The sequence below is a fragment of the Calypte anna genome, chromosome 2 (genome assembly GCF_003957555.1).
Source record: "Calypte anna isolate BGI_N300 chromosome 2, bCalAnn1_v1.p, whole genome shotgun sequence".
Lineage (NCBI taxonomy): Eukaryota > Metazoa > Chordata > Aves > Apodiformes > Trochilidae > Calypte > Calypte anna.
Window position 1 is genome coordinate 66,827,399 of NC_044245.1, and position 23,325 is coordinate 66,850,723.

A 23,325-nucleotide genomic window follows, 5' to 3' on the forward strand; every position below is an offset into this window, starting at 1 on the left:
CAATTTAAATATAAGCAAAAACTTCTTTACTATGAGGGTGCAAAGCACTGGAACAAGGTGCCCAGGGAGATTCTGGAGTCCCCTTCCCTGGAGATATTCAAAACCTGCCTGGATGCAATCCTGTGTAATGTGCTCTAGGTGATCCTGCTTTAGTGGGAGAGTTAAATTAGATGCCCTAGAGATCCCTTCCAGTTCTGAAAATTCTGTGAAACACCCACTCTAGATCCAAGTTCAGTAGGGAAGTGCCACAGGGCATAGACTGTCTTTTTAGGTAAGTCTCCGGGTTCAGGAATAAGAAGCTGTCTGGCCAAAACTGTGGACAAGATCCAGCAAGATTCCCTTCTGTCGTACAGTGCACACCACCATATGAGCTCTGTCCCCTTTCCACCTAAGCTAAGCTCCCTGCATTCTTGTTGAAGATAAAGAGTTTCTTTCTTGAGCTGTGTTACAGGTTTCCTGAAGGTGCAAAACAAGAAAAAGTTTAATTGCTTACATTCTGCATTAGTGGTCACCAGGTAACTCTTCATAAACTAGTTATTAAGGTGGTGGTGCCATCAGAAAGGGACACTGTGTTCTTATGCACATTATTTTAAATTACAAGTATTTTATTCTGAAGTCAAGCTTGATTGAATTTGTCATGGATGACGCTCCAAGTTTAAAGCCACGGTTCTCAGAGCAAAAAAATGTATTTTAAATTGATCTGTCATCAAAAACAGGATGAACATATGGCTTTTGAGATGTTTTTCAGACACAAAAGGACAATTTCTATAGCCACTGAAAGTATTATTTTTATGAAAAGTAAGGAATTGTGAAAGTAGAGGAAAGACATAAAAAATTAGAGTATTGACTTAATCCTATTAAAAGTAGGATTGTTGCAATGTACATAGTGGAGAGAGATTTTCAGGCACCCATACACTTCGGCATTTGCATATGCCTTGCCACTTGTGATCTGATTATAAAAAAATACCAAAAGATAAATACAAATGGTTCCTAAATACTGGTAATGGACTCTGTTCTGTGCTTGACTAGTCAAAAATAATTTCTCATCCCCATAGGACAGGACTCATAAGGAGAACCACCAAAGCAGATACCACTCCCACATCTCAGTTTCTTACAGCCCCCTTTTGAAAACACCATGACGAAGAAGAGATTAGCCTGACATGTTCCTATGGCAGTTCTAGGTCTACTGTAAAAAATATGCATTCTCCTAATGTTTCTTCCTTGACCTCTCAGTTGATGGCCTGCTGAGTGCTAGCTCAGTTTCATGGCACTTATTTCCTCATTTCAAACACATACACATCACAGCAAGACAACCAAAAGCCAAGAAATGGGTTTCTTTGGTCTAATTTTTTCATTTGAGCAGTTGCCACCAGAGAACTGTTGTTACACAAAAGGGAACAGGTGGGACAACCCATTTATTACAGTCTCTCATCATCTATAGAAAAAGAGCAAGCTTATGCCCTGTGGAAGGAGTCCAGAGGATTTGGGACCACTGAAATGATAAAGTGGATTCTCATATCAAACCTAATGATCAACACTTAGGAATGCCTTTTGCACAGGCTGTCTACGTGTTGTTTGTCCTTCCTACCCAAGTCCCCACCCCAGAGCCAGAATTGCTCCATCAGGAGGGATTTTTACCCCTTAGAAGCAGGGGTAAAAAGGGCAAAGAAGACACAGACCTCAGAGAATGAACTGTCAACAAAGACTGTATGTAACAATCATGCACTTTTCTAAAAACTACCTGCCATGCCTGCAAGGAACAGGATAGCAGAAGCCAGATTACTCAGTAGTTATTCAGAATTTTTTCTTCAGTGGTGCTGACCACCTGCAGTTCCTGTAGAAGGCACTGGTTTCTGCAGGCATTCAGTGTTTGCTATGCTCACAAGTCAGGTTTCCTCATTCCTGCTGGTTTGGCTTGAATATTTGTTTCTCATTATGCTTAATAGTAATGCTGAGATAAATAGCTTGATAGGGTAAAATACTGCACACATCAACAGTTCATATAAAAGATTTATGTCTAAATAAAGAATGCAAGTATTTGAAGAGACTGCAGCAATATGAAGATGCATTTCCTCTGAACACATAGAGTAACAATGGAAACAAATTGCACCCAACCTTTTATTTCAGCTTAGAAAAAAACCCCAAACTCGTATAATGCACTGTTGAATATATTTCCTTTTTTGCTTATTAAATCCCACATTCCAGAGAGTTACTGTATAAACAGCAGAATCTCCAGAACACCTGAATATGACTTGCACTAAAATAACACGGCATCACAACTCTCACAGGCACATGCAACACCTGAAAAAGTCATTCTTGCCACCTAACAAGCTGTATTTTTTCTCTCTCTGCCCTAAAAAATGCAGAGGTTTCCAACACAAGAACAGCAATGATGTTTCATATTTATTGACTTCACAGGTACAGCTTCACATAATGCCCTGGACATTGTTATGGTACAAAGGACTGTCCTCATCTTTCGACACTTCTCAGACTTATAAGCAAATCTGTATCATCTGGGAAATGTTGCAGTAGAAACTGTGTCATAAAACCCCCTGCTCCCTTAGAAATTAAAAGATCCCAACTACCACATATAACATTTTACCTGAGCAGATCACTAGTGGTTTTGAAATACCCATCATGATTTCCAGTGCCCCTAAAACATCTGGCTTTCCTTCTTCAGCTGGGGAAACTGCCTGAGTTGCAATGACTCTTGACTTTAATTTCCAGACTAGTCAACTTCATCTTTCCCCCTTAAGTACTGGATTCATACAAATCACAACCTCCAAAGTGCAAAAACAATAATAAAACAGCACGGTAGTGCAACAATCTAAAAATAGCATCTAACTTTAAAGAACAGTAGGTAAACTAGAGAGAAAAATAAAGGTTCTGCTTCCTTGTCCAATACTCAGAAGAAGGGGCCTTTCAGGCAGACCCTGAGCAGCCCTAAAGCTATACCCTTGTTAAAGAGTAATAACACTTAGAAAAAGAAAACTTCAGAGAAGCACAAGCCAAGAACAGACCAAGCACAAAAAGCACAAAGAGTACACTAAGCATTTAAGTATACAGTGACAAAATTAAAAAAACATTAAACCTCTACAAGCAGGATCCTTGTGCACCAGGTATTTCTTTAATGTCTTTCCTTATTTTACAAGAATCAGAAAATGGGTTCACTATTGCTGATTTAGGAGAACAGGTTACAAGTGGGAATAATTATGCAAACTGGATTTAAGACATGTGCAGGAGCAGAAGGATGCAAGCAATCCTCAAAAGAGGTGATTTCTTCCCATTATTATTTTTCTTTAAAAATGCAAAAATCATCCTTGGCAGCATATGCATCCCAAAACACTGCTTGTCATATTTTGGTTGAGGCTGTCACTACTATGGTCCACGTGTCTCTCACACTAGCAAGATGAAGGAAATTTGAGAATGAGTATGATAAGAATAATACGGTTCTTCCCAACTGTGCCTTCTGTTGTCTGGCTATTCTCTGTAGCCTAATTCATATTCTGATCAGACAAGTGGCAGCTGAAAATCAGGGGATTTTATTAACACCATGTATTTCAAATGTGCTCCTCTTCACAAATACACACACATGCCCCCAGACTGTTCTCTCCAGCCCTTATTTCCTAAGGATGTCTACAGCTGAGCTGCAATAGTTAATAATGATGCAGATGATGACTGTAGGGGTTTAGGTATGATTTTAGAGACCACTTTATTGAAACCTCTTTGCAAGATGTGTCTTTTGCACCTAAACATTGGCATAAATGTTAAAACAACTATCAAGTAAACTTGTCTATGACAAAATCCATCATTTTATCCAAAACTGGTAAATATAATCAGAGTGTATTTCCTATTAGTTTCAGTACCTGTCTTCTTCCCCCCATAGCACAAATGCTTAGGTAAATTTTAAACAGGAGTTCATTCTTATAGTACATGCATAATGTACATTCAGAAAGATGTATTTAACCCAACTGCAGGCATACAGACATTCAGACTGGGGTAATTACCTAGGACTGCAAGTCAGAAACCAGAGTCCCATTTGGTAGAGTACAAAACTGTAGTCCCTGACCTGAAGAACTTCCCACCTGTGACATTCCAAAGGCTGGAAGCATGGAGATTCTTGTTGGATCCCAACAGGCCAAAGTAAAGATAGAACATTAAACAGTTATGTTTAATGAACATAACCGGTAGGCATTAAAATGGTAACTATGAAACCTATTTATGTTGAAAAAGATAAAGAAAAGGAGAAGGGGAAGGAGAAGGGGGAGAAGGAAGGAGGAAAGAGGAAGGAGGAAGAGAGAAAGAGAAAAAAAAAAAAAAAATTACCAGTCCTGGATCCATTGTTGGGCCAGCATACTAGAGGAGGGTTAGTGTCGGTGGAAAAAAAAAACCCAGCCCACCACCACAGCTCCTTTTATAGGCCTGTTACACTTAATCGTTTCACAACAATAAAACTTATCAGACTGAGCAACTAGAGCAGACTTCTACCACTTTGATCCTCAGTTGTTATCTCTACCATTGTCTCCATATAGAGGCCCTAGGCCATATGCAGGCTGTTACTTCCATAGCTCCAGGCATTCTTTTAGGAATGTTAATAAGTATTTGTTTGAAGGCTTACAATGGTGTCACACCACGCTCCATGAACCAGTTCCTTAAAATTATAGTTGTAGAAGAGAAAAGAGAGAGGAAAAAATGGAAATAAAGAAGTTATAGTGAAGTCACAACCCAAATTTTGCACCTTGGGATCAAGGAATCAAGAAAGTCTCCAGTCTGGCTTTGTGGCTTCCCCTCTTCTCCAGGAACTGCCTCTTAAGTCCTTCAGACTGTTTGAGAAGAATGTGTAACACCATCTTCTCCATTACACCACTCTAGGATAGTATTGGAGAAGACATGCTGACACAAGAGGTACAGGACAACTACAGCTGTAAATAGCATGGAAAAAAGCATTACTGAGTAGGGAAATTGAGTCTCGTGTCAAGTCAGGGACAAAGACTAAAGTCAAGCTAGCTCCTGTGCCATCCTCCTAGTCAGAATTCTTTTCACCACACTGTAACCCAATAAGTATTTGAAAAGTCTTGGCAAAAGTCTAAGGGTTACCCTCCCTACTAGCTACATACTTTTGTAGACAGTAAGATTGAAAACTCTGAACATTTGTGGCTTCCTGCCAAAATCACCAGCAGCTGGTTCTCACACTTTCACATAACGAATACGAAATCCTAGAAATCAATAGAAACTGAGTATTATTTCAGATTTCCAGGTTTATTCCTTCACCAAGTGTTAATTTAATGTGGGTTTCAGAACATATATATATATATATCACTGCTGGAAATTGCTCCATGGCTTATTTAAGCACTTTGTATAACCATTATACTTCATCATGTGGGATGCAATAAAGATTGGTTGATTATTTTCAGCAACAGAATTACTCATTTGTGAGCTATTTGTTTTAAAGAGCCTCAACCAGTTGAACTGCAAATGTATGAGGTTTAGAGGTAAGAGCAAAACATAGTAACACATGATTCTTGAAGCCTGTTGCACTTTTTACTTAGTAATCATTTAAATACTATCAGGTTCACTTTGGGTTGCATTGGCTTTTGCCTACAAAAACCCCCAAAAGCTAGCAGCAGCAAAATGATCCTGCTGGCAACAGATGTACATTGATTGCAGCAGCAGCTGTAACTGGAAATTCATTTTTTATTTATATCATGCTGGGTTGAGCTGAAAATTCAGTCAAGGCTACAGTTGCTCCTATTTGAGAAAACACAAATTAGAAGGAAGTCCCTGGTGGTCTGTTCCCAGTTGCTGGGAATCTCTTTCACTTGATGACACAACTGCTGGATATACCACATTATCTACAGGTTCACCCATCATCCTCTAAATTAAGACTATGCTCTAAATTCAGCCACACCTAAGATGGACATTTCTGAAGCTCTCTTTTCTTTCATTTGCTCATGCCAGACCCTTTCATGGGATATGCTATGAATGTTACCACTCTTAACTTGTGAGAAGCTGGATTTATCATAGAATCATAGAATCATAGAATTGGCTGGGTTGGAAGGGACCTCAGAGATCATCAAGTCCAACCCTTGATCCACTACCGCTGCGGTTCCCAGACCATGGCACTGAGTGCCACATCCAGTCTCTTTTTAAATATCTCCAGGGATGGAGAATCCACTACTTCCCTGGGCAGCCCATTCCAGTGTCTGATCACCCTCTCCGTAAAGAAATTCTTTCTAATATCCAACCTAAACCTCCCCTGGCACAACTTGAGACCGTGCCCTCTTGTCTTGCTGAGAGTTGCCTGGGAAAAGAGAGCAACCTCCCCCTGGCTACAACCTCCTTTCTGGGAGTTGTAGAGAGTGATGAGGTCTCTGTCATGTCCTTACAACTTTCCAGACTACAGAGAAGTGGGGGGAAAAAAAAAAAAGTGATCTTGATGCCACCATTTGGTTTCTAATAGGAAACATTTCTGTTTTAATTTACATTAATGGAAGGACAAGGGCACATATCTGTTTAGGAAGATAGGAAGAGCACAATTTGAAATCCGCAGGACCCAACTAAAGAGTCAGCAGCCTTTGGATCTAATGATGGTTGCACAGGTGTGTTTCACTCGGGATGCCTCCATTGGAAGTGACAAAAAAATTTCCACAACAACAGCTGTATGTCTTCATCTAAGTTACTCTGTCCTTTCTTCTCTAGTCCTTGACTTTTCTTTCAATTGCTTCTGGACCTTATTCTTCTTCCTTCCAGGACTGAAGTTTTAGGTGTCTGAGATACATGGAAGGGAACAGTAGAAGACTCCCAGCTGGCAAAAGCTCCTTTTCCCACCTAGACTGCTCACCTCCCTCACTGATCCATCACCTTTCCTTGCGCTACTTATGGATGCAAGCCACGGTGCTGAGTGTGCTATCCAGTAGCAAAGCCACCTTACAGGACTTTTTCCCTCTCACATTTCCCCAGTCACTTTGGTTTAATCTTGCCTCTAAAAAGAAAAGCTCTCTCCTCAGTTGTGCTGAGGTTGTGGGGCAACAATGAGAAGGGAACCATGGAACTGACATGGCTTTAAGGAACAGCATAGGAAAAAGGGTCCCTAATTCACCTCACAGTGCAACTACATAAGTAGCAGCTATGGTAAAACTGGAACAGGAGAGCAGAATAATCCATGAGAAAAAACAAACAAAAAAAATGCTTTTAATTCTGATACTGTGAGAACCAAGGATCTGGGAACAAGTGGTGCAGAGCAGTCACAAAAAAACCACTTAAATCCTTTAAAACGAGAGAAGTTTTAACTGCTGTTGCTGACTGGACCTGCGAGCAAAAGAAAGGGCATCTTCCATGTGGACACACTGGTATTTCACATTGCAACACTCCAAAAATCTCTTTGTAGGCACTTTGTAGGTTTGTTAGTAAAGCCCTGGACCTCCCACATAGCTGAGAATTCAAGAAAATATATAATTATATTCAAGTTTTGGAACTACCTGCCAGGTCATAAGAATTCTGTTGGTGATTTAACTGTGTGCTAGCATAGAGAACTGAAAGTAAGATGAAGTGTTTTGCTCTTTTTACATACATATACAGGCATACTCTCCCCACTCCTAACAAATTCCAACTGGGGCAGTTGTGTACAAAGCAGAAAACTTGTAACATCCAGAAAGAACAGCTCAAACCAGCTATTTTGCTTCGAATCACCATCAGCAAGACTAAATTTACAGCCCTACTCCAGCTTTCTTTCAGTACTTGAAGGGGTAGGACTTTTTGCATGAGTGTGTAGTGAGAGGACAAGGGGCAATCATTTAAAACTTGAAGAGGGGAGATTTAGGCTACACATTAGGAAAAAATGTTTCCTGTGAGGGTGGTGAGACTGTAACAGATTGCCCAGGGAAGTTGTGGATGCTCCTTCCCTGGAAATGTTCAAGGCCAGGTTGGATGGGGCCTTGATCTAGTGGTAGGCATCCCACCCTGTGCCAGGAGGACTGGAACTAGATGATCTTCAAGTTTCTTTCCAACCCTAGTCATTCTATGATTCTATGAAATCTGCTATTGGCATGTGGTAACTTAACAGAGGTGAACATCAGAGTTTTCAAATACTCTTAAGACTGTGAAAACAACCTAGAATTATTTATTTTCAAGAACTATAGGCGAAGGAGACAAAAAAAGATTTTGCTAATGAATATCATATATACACCTTCATACATCTGACTTACACATTCGCTCATACATCTGACTATTACCAAGGTGGCTGCTATATGGATGATGTGGATTTGCTTAGGCCTTTGGTGCTCCAGCAGACAACAGACGGAGATACCACGCAAGATAAATATCACTAAGTAATGTAAGCACAAAGGGCTATTGACAATTTTCCAAGTACAAGTAGAAAGGAATTAATCTGTTGCTGTTCGTCCAGGTTCAGTGAGAGACTATTAGTAAGACTAGATTTGAGTGGGTGGGAGAAGGGATGGGAACAGGGTATGTGTAAAGATCTGCATCATTGGTATTAGCCTGAAGGACAGCAGCTGGACTGCTGGGGAACCACATCCTCCTTTAATGGTAATTTTTATCAAGAGTTTCAATAGTATCATCTCAGTGCAGCCTTAGTCACAAGTCTGGTTTCTGGCACACAGTTTCACAAATTCAGAATTAAAATGTGGAGTGTGCAGTGATGGTTCCTGCACCTAAAAGCTGACATGTTAACTGTCTGAGAAATGACAACGAGCAGCTCATCACCACCTCAGACACCTGCCTCCAGCTCTTCTGGAAGGCACTGCAGGATTTGAAAGAGAACAGAAGAGTGAGTATTACAGAGAGCTCTTGCCCAGTGTGAGAAGCAATATTAAAGTAAACCCAAAATGCTCATATGAGCATTTAAAGAGTGGGAAGAAATACTGAAATCACTGTCCAGTTTGACACAGGCATCAGTTTCTGTATATGAACTAAGAAATGCTAGGTAAGACCAGGTTATGAAAAGCCTTGACAGTGAAGAAAAGCAACATTTCATGGATAAGCCACAGAAGGGCTTATCCACCACAAGAAAACATGCAAAGAGAAGAACACAGCTCTGCTGAGAAGGAGCTGGTGGCTCCTACAGACAGTGACTGAGCATGAATGTGACCCGGCAGCAAAGAAGGCCAAGAGCATCTTGGGCTATATCAACAGGAGCAGAGCCAGCAGATCAAAGACTGTGATTATCCTCCTTTACTCATTCAGTGGTCATAAAACCTCATGTAGAGTACTGCATCCAGCTTGCCCCCCACCCAGTACAGGAAAGACACTGACAAACTGCTCCATTTTCAGCATTGGGCCACCAATATCATCAGGAGTCTGAAATATCTAACCAGTGAGAAAAGGCTGAGAGAGAACAGGGCTTGCTCAGCCTGGAGAAGAGACAACTTTAGGGGAACTTTACAGCAATCTGCCAGTACGTTTAAGGAGGTCATCAACATGACAGACCCAGGCTTTACACTCCCATGAGTGGTGGGACGATAACACAATGGATCTAAGTGAAAACAAGAAAATTTCAGAACAGATAAAAAAAAAAAACAAATTTTTTTACCGTGACAGTAAGGCAGTGGAATAGGTTGCCCAAAAACATTGTGCAGTTTCCCTCTTGGGAGATTTCAAGATCCAACTGGATATAGTCCTAAGCAACCTGACCTGATCTCAGAGCTGACCCTGCCTTGAGGAGAAGGTGTGCCTAGAGATCTACTGAGTTTCCTTCCAAGCTGAATTAGCCTTATATCCTAAGACTATGAAGATAAACGAAAGCCAAGGCAAAGATGTGGTGAGAAGATATGACAGGGCACTCCTTTGATCTCCACATTGCTGTTCCTACCACACTTAATAGAGGTAACACTCTTCAGCTCCATCCCCTATCTGCACTTCTGTATCTTGCGATCCACAGTTTCTCTTTTAAACAAGGCACAGATAGCCTATAGCTCTTGTAAGTAATTTGACTCAGGTTTTACTTGGGGAAATAAAATGGTAAGAGCCAGAGAAAGAAAATTCTGAATGTGTTTGCAAAATTACCTTGAAAGCACAACAGGTCCAGTTGTACTCCAGTGAAACTGTATGTGTATCTGAGCAACTGTTTACTGTATCATATATGGGAAAACCACTCCATTTCTCATTTGCAGTTCACTGGTATGTAAGCTGCTTATTTTTCAGTCCCCCAAATGAAATTATGATAGGATAGCACTGGATATAACAGTGTTCATCAACCCTCTTCTGTTTTTGAGGTACACTTGAGTTCTGGAGAGCTGCTATGGGTGTGTCAATCATTACTCTCAGGCAACACATTCCTTGCTTTCAACTCTCCTACCCTGAGACTGATGATAATGCTTTAAAGTACAGAATTTGGCTTGTGGTCATAATTTTTGTATTCACTCATATTTCTTCTTTTCAAAAGGAGATCAAGACTAGTTGCACACTGCACAAAGTCTGGGAGAACTTTCTGATAGATTTAGAAAAAGACTTTTGCATCAGTCTCAACAATTTCTTGCCTTTAACCTGCTCTTTTTCTGTGCCTTTATCCTCTTCCCACTGTCCCACAACACATCTTGTTTAAACTTTGTTTTCCCCCTAGACTTTTTAATATTGCCCCCAGTGCCCAAAGTATAGCTCTTCTCTCTTCCACTTTCTTCTTATTTTGTCTTACCTCAGTGGTTTGTTTTTCTTGTATCCAGCCTCATAACTGTCCACTGTCTCTCTCCTAGTTTCTGACCCCCATTTTCTCCTTTCCTTCCCATGTTTTCAGCCAATTGCCTTTAGTTGAGAGTGAGAATTCAAGTTCTGCTTACCCTCCAGATGCGTGCTCATTCACTTTCTTTACCCCAAGTGTTCATCATTAAAACCAGCTTGTATCACAGATTTTGCAAATGAAGTTTGGTGGTTTATCAGATTAAACTCTTACTGCTTATAAAGGCCATTTTGAACGTTTCCTCTGCTTCAGCTCTGCAAGGCACTGATCACTCTCAGCTGGATCCTGGGAAGTATGGAGATCTCTGACCTGAAACTACTGAGACCTTTAGGTTATGTTTGACTGAGCGCAGTCCCATTGATTTAAATGGGACCTCTTGCAAGTTTAAAGCTCAGCGTGTGCTTCAGTACTTTGCCTGACTGGGAGCAGAGGGCTCGGGTTCCTCAAGCTTCAATACCAGCACTGCCTACAAATGATACGAGACACAGCATCCTGATGAGAGAAGGCTTGATGATCAAGTGATTTCTAATCCAATTGTGCAGCTTAGTGCAGCAGCACCTCTGCACTGAAGAAGGCTTTTTTTCCTCTTTTCCATAGCTATCCAATACTAAAATAAGGAGAGTCGCACAATGTTCTGCAGAGTGTACAGACAAACCTGAGATATACAGCACTGTAAAGGTTTTATTGACCTTCATTTAAGATGATCTATGTAAGCAGCTCATAAGAAATTCAACCTTCCCAAAGTCATGCCAATAAAATGTTTATGCTACACCATCATCTATTCTCTGTTGTACCTCTACATGCATACACACACAGTATATATCTTCAATTACAGTAAAACTAATTAGACAATAAATCACAGTAGAGGCAGTACCTCATTTGTTCAGACATCCAAGTTAAATTTACATACTAATGGTTGCATATTTGCCTTTAATAGATGCACTATTAGAAAGTAAACATAATAAATGAATAACCATTTAAGCATGGAGTTACCTAATCTTGATGAAAAATATCTGAAAATGTAGCAGCCAGTGAATCTGTTTACTTTTTTATTGGAAAATAAAGCTAATCACAGGCTAAGAAGATACATATAAATTTTATACAGCATACTCATGATGGATCATACAGCCCCACCCTGTGAAGGGAATATAATAAGATCAAACTGGTTAAAATGGCTGGCTTATAGATCAGATGCCCCCCTTCTTGATCATGGAATAAAGGTTATAGAGTAAGAAGTTTTAATTTGCAAAAGCTTCCCCTTGGACCTGTAAGTGCATTTTATTTTCAGCATCTTCTAAAGCTCTAGGACAAGCCATATGTCTACCAGCAACATGCAGGAAAGATGCACAGGGACAACTGTTTCAGAAAACAGAAAAGTGCATGGTAAGTCAAATTGTGTAGCTATGTAAGCAAGAGGGCTCAAATACATAGCAAATAGCAGAAAGTGGGCTTCTGGATAAAAACTGGGTCATTAGAATAGGGGCTTAATTCCTATGGCACAGTGAGCACAGGCAAGTGGGAGTAAGTGAGGCCCAGCCTTTGCTGTCTTCACAGGAGAAAGATGAGGCCACTTTGATTCCCTTCCCTGTATAATGAATCACTTCTTTGCACACAACTACATCTTTGTAGTAGTGTTTCCTAGGTTAGGGACACATACACTGTTTTGGCTGCAGCTGTAAGGGAGGTGAACAGTGTCAACTCAAGCTGCTTGTCAGCTCTTCTCACTCTACTGCCAGACATTACCAGTCCCTCAGATCTCTCAGCTGAACTGCTCCAGGAACTTTGTCTGTCCTGGCACCAGTCAAAATGATCCCAGTTAGACAGTCTATTATTCTGAGTATTGATGTTAACAGGTTATTATGATGTAACTGATTCAGGAAAGACTGCACATGCCAGCAGAAACAAAGAAGGAGATGATGGAAGAGGGTGGTAAAAAGGAGGAGGTGCTAGGCTTATTGCAGAAATGAGGAAACAAAGGAAAAGGCAGATCTCATAACCCCACAGAGGAAGTCTGCAGGTTAGCTAGGAATCTGATACAGATTTCCTTTCTACCAATGCTCCCTTAGAACAGTATAAACATGCTCCTGCTTGACCTCAGTCCAGGCCACAAGGCTCATCTGAAATAGAAAGAAATAATTATTTAAAACAACAGCAGCAGCAGCCACCAGCAGCATCAGATGAAAGTGACTTTGTGAGGAGAGGATGCATCAGCAGTCAATTGAGGTGAAATGCTGCTTACTCGCTGTGGCAGTGAAATGATGGAGGCTCCAGGAACCATCCTGCCACCAGAGCCCATTTGTCTTAATCAACACCTCTGGGTACGCTGCATTTCATCTGAACTATAAGTGCCTTCCTTTCCTAAATGTCATTTAATTTTTGTACCTTTTCTGGAGAGTTGTCAGCCCATGGACACATGGTTTTTTTTTTCAGTAAGAATACTGGCTCAGCATGAACCAGAAAGTGATTATATGCAGCTATGCTCAGAGCCCTGAAGAACAGAGATGTAACACAGGGTGCTAGATCAGATCCAAGCCATTTGTTTTATTACATTACACCTTGCTTAGTCTTTTGTGCCCTGTCCGTCTTCAGCCCTTGCTTTCACAGCCTGAGCAGAAGCCCTGCACAAGTGATTGAAGGCAAGCTAACAGCCTCTGATCCCCTACACTGCTGTGACTTGTGTCAAGTTATAGCCAGAGCCATTCGGTAATCCAAATGAAGGCAATAATCTGATCTGTGGGGAGCAGCACTCTGACACTGCTGTGCTGAGTGGCCACAATCATACAAGTGCTGTCAGCTTTTCCCAGCAGCTTTTTGACCTACTGAAGCCTGCACACGTATATTGAACTGATGACACAGGAAAAAAAGTCTGACACATTCAGGCTGTTAAAAGGCACAGACCATATCCTTAAGTCCCAAGAAAGTGCTTCCATTAAATCCCATTTTTGAACAATAGTATATTTAGTCTCGCTGTTATTAAAAGTTACTGCTATGAAGTGTAGACTTCATGTATTTGAAGAACATTTTAATGAACAGAAAGAAAAATACTTACGTTGGTGGACAATATACAGGTTATAAGAAAGGATGGGGGGGGTATCCAAAGGTTAAGAGGTCTATCTCAGTTAAGCACATAAAGGATGGACATTTACCCAGGCCTTCTGAGGCTCCAGGACTCAATCTGTGTAATGAAAAGCTCTCAGAACATCTGGTCTGCCTTGGTTTAGTTCAGTCAGGCTGAAAGACACTGCATGGCCTTGCACGCAGAAAATCTGTAACTTTTTTAATATCCATTGAGATTCCTTACAACTTCAACAATGGAGGACAGAAGTTTTCCTTCAAATATGATACGAATAAACCATGTTATTAATTGTGATTAATTAATTATTACTCTTTAGAAAGTAGACGAGAGCAGGTCTGCTGACTTGGTTTTAAAGAATACATGAAAAAATACAACAGAAAGAAATAAAAAATCGGCTTATTAACACCCATCACCCAAGATCTTATGGTAACACCAAGAATTATTTCACAGTATTCTCATTTGAAGGGTCACCTTAAAAAACAATGCCAGTAGGTGCTGGTAGTATGTAAAATATTGAGCTTGAAAAAGCTCAATGTAAGATACCAGATTAAATCTGGATGCAGACTTAAATAAATAAACCAAGCTCATCTCTTTAGGGACAGAGTTGAAATATTTAAACAAAGAATTAGGGAGAATTACTTTACCAAGATGAAGCTGAGACATCAGAGAGGTGCATATGTAAGTGTTAAAAGGGAAAGGGGAAAAAAAAGGAAAGAAGAAAACACAAAAGGAAAAAAAGAAAACAGATCATTAAGCAGTATTTGACATCAGAGCAAAAAATTGTTTTTGAAACTTTGGTCATACACTTTCTTTAGAGTAGAGAGAGAAAATAATCAAAATAATCCACCTTAGTACCTTTGCTGACCCTCTTTCTCCCAGTCTGTAAACTTTTGATGGGATATACTGTATTCTGTATACTTTTGTTGGGATATGACCATAGAATCACAGAATGGCTACGGGTGGAAGGGACTGTGACTTTACCTGAAGCTGAACATGGAAATGATGGGTAACTTAGAGAAACCAGACACTCAGCTCCCTCTTTGGCTTCACCCTCATACCATCCTATTCTGACAATCTGATCCTTTCCCCCAAAATCCAGTCTATTGGTAAAATCAGTTTGAGGTTTGGATCCACAATTTTAAAGCAGGCCAGGAAACTCCTCTTTGTTCCATAAGAGATCAGATGGAACTCTATAAATCAAGCAGTAATTTGTGCTCCTCAGGAGCAAAGCCAATCAGAAAGTTAAGGGCTGAAAAGGAGACTTGAGCCCTCCTTACTGAAAAGAACAACACACATTCTGCAGGATTATCAGGGAATCTTAAAGGCTGACCCACCTCTGAAACAACAGGAAAAACCTGTCTTCTTTCTGGAAGTGATATTTACAATCTGATTACACAAATGACAGTGTCACCAAATTAAAACACACACTCAAAAAAACAAAAAAAAAGTCAAACACCACCCCAAACCCATCTAAACACCATTTTGACTCTATCAGAGAAGATGTGCCAGAATTGCCATGAATTAAAAAAATGGATGCTGCTACTGATTTGATGTGGAGACTACTCAAATATCATCTAAGCATTGTCACTGTTGATTCCCCCTTTTATATTTTTAGTTCTTAAAAAACATAATCAAGCTGTTCACAAACAACCAAGGGATATAGTTAAAGACAGCAGAAAAAAGCATCGTGTTGCTTTAGCAGTTAAGACTTCATTAAGCATCTACACAGCTATGTCAGCTCAGCTCCCCAGAAGACCAATGATCCCAGATAATGTGAACCTTCCCGGGCTCACACAGAAGGATATTATGGAAGTAGCATTTCCATTCAATCCGGTTAGGCTTGATTACTTTGCAACCACAAAGTATAAGACAAGGTTGCCAAGTTCAAAAGTCACCTCTGTAGAGGAGTTACAAAAGAAATGGAAGCTGAGCCTGCACTCTTCTTTCAATACCACGTGGAGAAAAGAGCTGATGTATTGAAGATGGTGAAGTACATTGTTTTGGCAAAGTTTAACAACCCAATTCAAAGTGACTCCAATACTATAAGAGTAAAAACAATGGGAAAAATTTGAAATGCATTATAATATTTGAGAACTTAGCATCAAGCACAACTGTATAATGAAACAGAATTATGGTCACAATCCAAGAACATACTAAACCAGACACAGGCCAAAATCAATCCTTTTTTTCTGGATATATTTAAAAGTTAAATACATGCTTAAGTATTACTCAGAAGAGAGATATTCACTGGGTACCAGTAGCAACTGAAAAAAAAAGTTGTCATCAAAAGCTGAATTTTATTGCAGTATATCAGAAAATCACGATAGCTGCAAAGTTGTTGCTTTAAAGCCTAACTGTAAATAGCACAGAATTTTAATTATATTCTCTAGGGCTAAAACCACTTCTTACTGGTAGAAAATTATTATTATTGAATATGTATTATTTTACCTGGAATTTTATTTTTTGCCAAATGTGAGGCACAATAAACTGCTTCAAGAAGCGTTCATCTTCACTCCAGAACAATCGGATGTCAGGGATATCGTACAGGATCATGGCCAACCTCTCCAAGCCCAGGCCAAATGCCCAGCCAATTTTATCCTCAGCACCAGCTGCAATAAACAAAAAAAACACAATAAAAATTCAAGAGATTAAGCTCCTAACATGAAAAACTGTGCATAAATTTTCACCTGTTTACAAAGACAGAAAAAGAAAAGGTGAAGTGGCCAGAGAGAAAAGCCTACAAGTAAACACCAAATGAAAGATTTTACAGCTACAGAACAGGTCCTGCTCTCATCAAAAAAGCAGCAAGACTGGGCACATCACTAAGTCCAGGAACCAAAAATTGCAATAAAATAAAGCCACACCCTTGGCTCTTTGTGCTCAAGGTTTCAAATAGGTTTTGAAAAATACTGCATAGCACGATGCACTACCTCCTTTTACTATCCTTAGGAGCTAAACACTTTGCAATTCAGTTCCATTTTCTATGACATGCAAACATGAATTTTCTGCTCAGAGGTTTTTTTTCACTTGGGATGACAGACTTGGGCTGACCTGCTGGAGAGCAGTGTAGGTGAAAGAGACCTGGGGGTCCTGGTAGACAAGAGGATGACCATGAGCCAGCAATGTGCCCTTGTGGCCAAGAAGGCCAATGGCATCCTGGGGTGCATTAGAAAGGGTGTGGTTAGTAGGTCAAGAGAGGTTCTCCTCCCCCTCTATTCTGCATTGGTGAGGCCGCACCTGGAGTATTGTGTCCAGTTCTGGGCCCCTCAGTTCAAGAAGGACAGGGAAGTGCTTGAAAGAGTCCAGCGCAGAGCTACTAAGATGATTAAGGGAGTGGAACATCTCCCTTATGAGGAAAGGCTGAGGGAGCTGGGTCTCTTTAGTTTGGAGAAAAGGAGACTGAGGGGTGACCTCATCAATGTTTTCAAATATGTAAGGAGTGAGTGTCAGGGAGATGGAGTTAGGCTTTTCTCAGTGATGACCAGTGATAGGACAAGGGGTAATGGGTGTAAATTGGAGCACAGGAGGTTCAAGTTGAATATTCGAAAAAATTTTTTTACTGTAAGGGTGACAGAGCCCTGGAACAGGCTGCCCAGGGGGGTCGTGGAGTCTCCTTCACTGGAGACATTCAAAACCCGCTTGGACACGTTCCTGCACGATGTACTCTAGGTGGCCCTGCTCTGGCAGGGGGGGTTGGACTAGATGATCTTTCGAGGTCCCTTCTAACCCCTAGGATTCTATGATTCTATGATTCTATGATTCTATGACCAGGCCAGGCCTATGTAACATTAACATCATAGCCAACACTTGAGAGGACCAAAATTGCCACTTTCCTCTGGCCCCTGGAAGAAAAAGAACAACGGGATGCAAGGTGCTGTCACATTAGGGTCACACAACCAACCAAAGAACTCCTGGTCTGCTGTGCCTGGGAAAAGCCATTGCTCCCACATACACAAGTTTCTTTTACATGACACTAAATATAAAAAAGCAAGAATATTTAATACAGAGGCGCTGAACAGATATTAATGATGCAACATTTCTGGCAAGAAAGGAAATATCCATACCTTCCTTCATTTACAGGACAGGAGCACTGAGTCATTAAACAGTTCCAGGAACCAACTCCATGTTTAGCCACTGTCTCTTCTACTGATTTTGTAATAAGCTGAGAGGTGGCAAAGGCTCAGAGGGTTTCAAAACTTAAACAAATGCCTAAATAAACGCACTTATTCTGAAAAGATGTGTGCATGTGTGACAGACTAGAGTTCACTATCAGCACTGGCAGTGTGCTCCTCAGTCATATACTGCTATCACTGCACATCTCACAGCACCTCAGTTAGACCTAGGCCATTCCTGTCTCCCCCAGTATTAATTTAAACTAATTTTTTTAAATCTTTGAAACTGGCAGATTTGTCACCATCATACAGGAGAGTCTGGGGGCAGAAATCAACTTTCTGACCCTTGTCTGTGCTCCCAGAAAGAAGACAGCTCCCTTTGGGAGTTGATGACATTCTGAAGTTTGCTGTCACACTCAGTGCTGAGACTAAATGGTCCAGAGTCCTGTTTAAATAGAGGCAGGCATGACCAGCTTTGGGGAAGAGACACAGTCATCACTTTGATTCTTTTAATTAATTTGAACGTGCCTATTTACCTGGAATACCAAGTCCCCAGTAGAACTTATCCATAACTCATCTGCAGTCTCAGCACTGCCACAGGAATTCAGTCCACTTTGCAACAGTATTCCCCTGAAGAGTATGGATATTTTTGCTTTGTCCTTTAATGTGTGCTCATATGCAAGATTTTGCATTTTCTGACCTTTGAAATAAGTTTATCAACTACACTGTGGAAGTCCTAATAAACAGAGTACTGGGTGTGAACTCATATCTCACTGTAGAGCTGTTCAAACTAATATGCTTAGACCTCTCAAGAGCCTTTGAGCTAACATGACCCTGGAAACCAATAATCCATGCTATCTTACATGAAGACTTCATGATTTGGTACTGTTGATTGAGGTATTTTTAGAGAAAGGATAGTGACTACAGTGAATGTATTGAAATCTCTATTTGGGAAAGATTTTGAGCTCCAACTTTAAGTGTAAAATATGAATTGTTTCTTTTCCAAGCTGAAAGTACTGTTTCTGTCTATACTCCAGTATCTAAAAGTCATTGTATTTTTATGACTATGAAGATGGGAAGATAATGCTGTTGCTTCCCCAAACTTCCAGCTTGTCTTCATTAGATGATCTACTCCTGCCTCAGAAACAAAACTCCTATTAATTTCAAGAGAGTCACACTTTCATAGACCCATGGATATTTCTGTAGACTGATTAATACAATCCACCACCTCATCCAGAGGTAAAGTACAACACCTGGAGCAATATTCATGAGGTTTCTGAACACTGCTTAATCTCTACAGAGGCATTAAACCTAAAATACAAAGATACCAGGTTAAGCATCTGAGTTCATTAATTCACTGATGCATTTTTAAGTATACATGATAGAGGACAGTAGTCCTCTTTCCCCAAATTACTAATGGTTACTGGTAGATAGGATAGGAAAAAAAGTATATGATAGATTATCAGCAGAATGGGTCTGTATTTTGATAGGCAGAGCTTTACATTTAAGATTTTTGCTTTTTATTATTTTGATTTTAGAATGGTTTTCATTGTGATGCTTTCCAGATACTTTGAGGGTAGTGTACAATATTTATACCCATTTTATTTGCTATGCATTTTAATTCTGTAATGAATGCTTTAATTTGGTATCAGTAATCTCTCTTTTTTCCTTTTTTTTTTTTTTAAGGTTATGAAACACATCACACTTTTTTTGCATTATGTAGCAGATAAACATTATTCACCCAGCTATCTGCCTAGCAGCTCACAGCATTGTCAACTGAGCTATGAGTAAACAAGGAGTCACAGAACTGGTCCTTTGGATGATCCTCCAGCAGTTATCAGCCTTCAGACCACAAATTTCCCAAGTGTCTGAAGTCCAAGCCTTATCAGTGAAGAATTCCTTACTCAAAGGAAAAAAAATTAAAAAAGAAAAAAAGGAAAATGCAGGTAGCTAGAATTCCTTCTCAAATCAGCACTGGCAAATCTCCCCTGCACCCCAGATCTTCATTTATTTTGTCTCTGATCTCTTCTCCAAATTCCCGTTTCTAAAGTTCCAAATCAATGTAAGATATAATTGACTTAAAGCACCTGAAGAATTACCTTGAGAAGCTCAGCAAGTCTAAAGCACGCTCCTAAATGACCAAGTGGCTTAAAAGTTAAATGTACAGCCCATCTGTTTAATGTACAGCCTGACCCAAAGCTCTTCACGGCACATGCGTAAGTTTAAATGAATTCTGGCAATTAAAATAAGAAGGAGTCAGTAAATGTGAGTCAACATGACAGAAAGAATTGACACAGAATAGCTTGAGACACGACAAAAAAACAGGTTGAGGTTCTGATGACAACACCTGGCTGAAGTGGCAGATTGCAGGGACCTGGTGCCTGGTGGGACAACCATGGTATCCCTGCCTGAGGTGACACAGTCCGATGGATAAAGCTTTCCTGACATACGAGCTTTCCCCAGCTGGCCCCTCCAAGGTTTGTGTGCTGCCAGGCTCCGGCTGCCTCATGTGAAAAACTTGACTACCCACTAGGAGAAAATTGCTGGAATCTTTGCATGTCAGGTAGCCAATTATGTAAAAGGAAAGGATAAAATGGTTTGACTGGCTTACCACACTGGGGGAATGAGACAGTCCAATCTGATGTCCAGTTCTGGGCCCCTCAGTTCAGGAAGGATATTGAGGTCCTGGAGCGGGTCCAAAGGAGGGCAACCAGGCTGGTGAAGGGACTCCAGCACAGATCCTATGAGGAAAGGCTGAGGGAGCTGGGGTTGTTCAGTCTGGAGAAGAGGAGGCTCAGGGGAGACCTCATCACTCTCTACAACTCCCTGAAAGGAGGTTGGAGCCAAGTGGGGGTTGGTCTCTTTTCCCAGGCAACTCTCAGCAAGACAAGAGGGCACAGTCTCAAGTTGTGCCAGGGGAGGTTTAGGTTGGATATTAGAAAGAATTTCTTTATGTAGAGGGTGATCAGACATTGGAATGGGCTGCCCAGGGAAGTAGTGGATTCTCCATCCCTGGAGATATTTAAAAAGAGACTGGATGTGGCACTCAGTGCCATGGGCTGGTAACTGCAGCGGTAGTGGATCAAGGGTTGGACTTGGTGATCTCTGAGGTCCCTTCCAACCCAGCCAATTCTATGATTCTATGATTACAGAAGACTGCATCATCACTGCTCTGCCTTACAGAGGAGCTCAAGAGTATTCCTTGTATAGTCATATCTATCTGTCCTGCTCTTAAGCCTTGAGCTCAGATGAATCAGTTTACACTTAAATGTAGACTCATCGAGCCATTCAAAAAAGCTTTAAATGAAAGCTAAATTTCATCACTGAGGATGGGAAGCTTCATAATTCTTCACTGAGGAATATATAATAACCTAGCAGAACTCATGTATTATATCCCACTGAATCCTCAGAAATACCCACAGGCAGAAATATTTACCTTCTCAAGGAATGTGAGAAAAGACATTTTTGCACTGTACAAGATTTTAAAGGCATATTTTGCAGCTCGGTGATAGGAACAGGTTGAAAAAACTTTTTTGTTACAGACTTTGGTCACACTTATTGTTATATCCATGCTTTCTTATATTTAAGAATTTTTGCTATCCCTGTAAAACTGCCAATAAAGAAATCTTTCTTTCAACAGAGCCTAAATTGGGTCTTCAAAGTGTTATAGTCAGCAGTTACTGAGAAGTGGAAGAAATTGAATTTTGATCTTAGATTGCAGCAAAGTCAGGAGCATACAACAGCCTACATACAAGGTGTTTTTCACAAAATGCCCAAAAATTATTATACCCAAAGTATATGTGGCTGCAAGCTCGGGTGAGTTCCAGAAGCAAAGATCTGAGTTTGATTTCTTTCTTACAGTCCAAACCATGGACTGAACTAAATTAAAGGAACTAAAATGGTAAGAAGAAGAGTGAACAGTTTCTCAAAGGCACACAGACTACTCATGATGTTTTAGAAAACAGTACTCTAAGTTGTATAGGAATCAAATTACAGACATAATGTACATGTGACTTGACATAAAACATAACAAATTCCTAAACAAAGACCTGCGCCCACAGTTGAGGTCTAGGTACTTAATGGGTAGCTTATGAAGAAGATTTTGAAAAACAGCTTTTGCAAAACAAATAGTTACTTATCACTAGACATTAGGAATGCATATTCTACATGACCATCACAACGAGGTGAAAGATGTTTACCCATGTTAAAAATAAGCCATTTAAAAATTATTTCCTATGTCAGATAAAACCTCTATATATTGGGAGTCAAAGCTTTACATGGACAAAAAATACTAAAAAAAATACACACCTTATATACAGTGTGTATATACACTCTTGTATACAAGAGCTTCTGAAAGTGCAAGGTCAGGTGGCTGGGATGTTAAGCATCTGAAACCAAAAAGCTCACTGAAGTTTCCCTCTGAATGGATCTCTCCAGTGAAAACAAAAATCAAAATGGTCATATTATTTTCTAACACTGTTAAATTGATGCCTTCAGGCTTCTGCATGCAATTCAGTTTAAATTGCCTCCTAAAATAAGGACTTGGCTTTCAGACTATGCATGCTAACTAAGCCACTCCTCAAGAATTCAAGAAAAGAAGTAAACATTCAATTATGCCTATTCTGTGGAAAAAGAACATATCTTTCTAGATCTCATATGTGGAATGATTTTCCAACAATAATAGGCACTTTGAGACCACAGCTTTGTCTCCTGGGTCAGACTGATCTGTTCTGTTTGTTCCACTTGAAAACCAAGCAAAAGAACTTTAAAGGCTTTGATTGAGTTTTTAATATGTATATTTATACTTGTTCCATAATGAAAATAGCTGTGTACATACTAAGGGAACAGTCTATTTAAAAAAATTCTACCCAGGGAAGCCACCCACTGCATTAGACTTTCTTCCAATGTGTAATTAACATCTATCATTTTATAAATATTTCACCAGACCAAATAGCTGAGAAAACATTTCTGATAGGGAGAAATGCATTACTGGAGCAGAAGAGGACAAGAAAATTGGACTAGCAAGAAGCAGAAAGAGTGAACCACAGCAACAAGGAGGAACTTCCTCTATTATTTCCCACCTTGAACTGGCACTACTAGTTTCCAATTCTTTTAACTTTCTGTTTCTCAAGTAATTACTTCCTCAGTCCTCCTCTTCTGCTCCTGTCCATCTTTCTGTCTTTGCCTGAGCTGAGTCCACTGCTCTCATTCTCACAAGCCCTCCTAAACATCCACAACAAAATCAACAATAAAACCACCATTAAAAAACTTACTTAAAAATTAAAATATGCTTTCAAAGTTCAAGACCATACACTGCAATAACATTCATCTTTTAAAATTAGTCTAAATAAAGTATACACTTAAATCCCAGGCACAACACAAGATACTAGTCATTAACTACAAAGTCTTTTATGGTATATGGTCTACCTTTTTCTCTGTATTTC

At 40.1% G+C, this 23,325-nt stretch overlaps 1 protein-coding gene across 6 annotated transcripts in view; it reads right to left on the reverse strand.

Moving 5' to 3' along the window:
• Nucleotides 1-23,325, reverse strand: part of FARS2 (phenylalanyl-tRNA synthetase 2, mitochondrial) — a 237,980-nt gene that overhangs the window by 80,559 nt on the left and 134,096 nt on the right. For all 6 annotated transcript variants that reach the window (XM_030444177.1, XM_030444178.1, XM_030444174.1 and 3 more), the window contains one exon: nt 16,218-16,378. In XM_030444177.1, the coding sequence (XP_030300037.1) occupies nt 16,218-16,378 (161 nt within the window). The remainder of the gene's footprint in view (nt 1-16,217; nt 16,379-23,325) is intronic.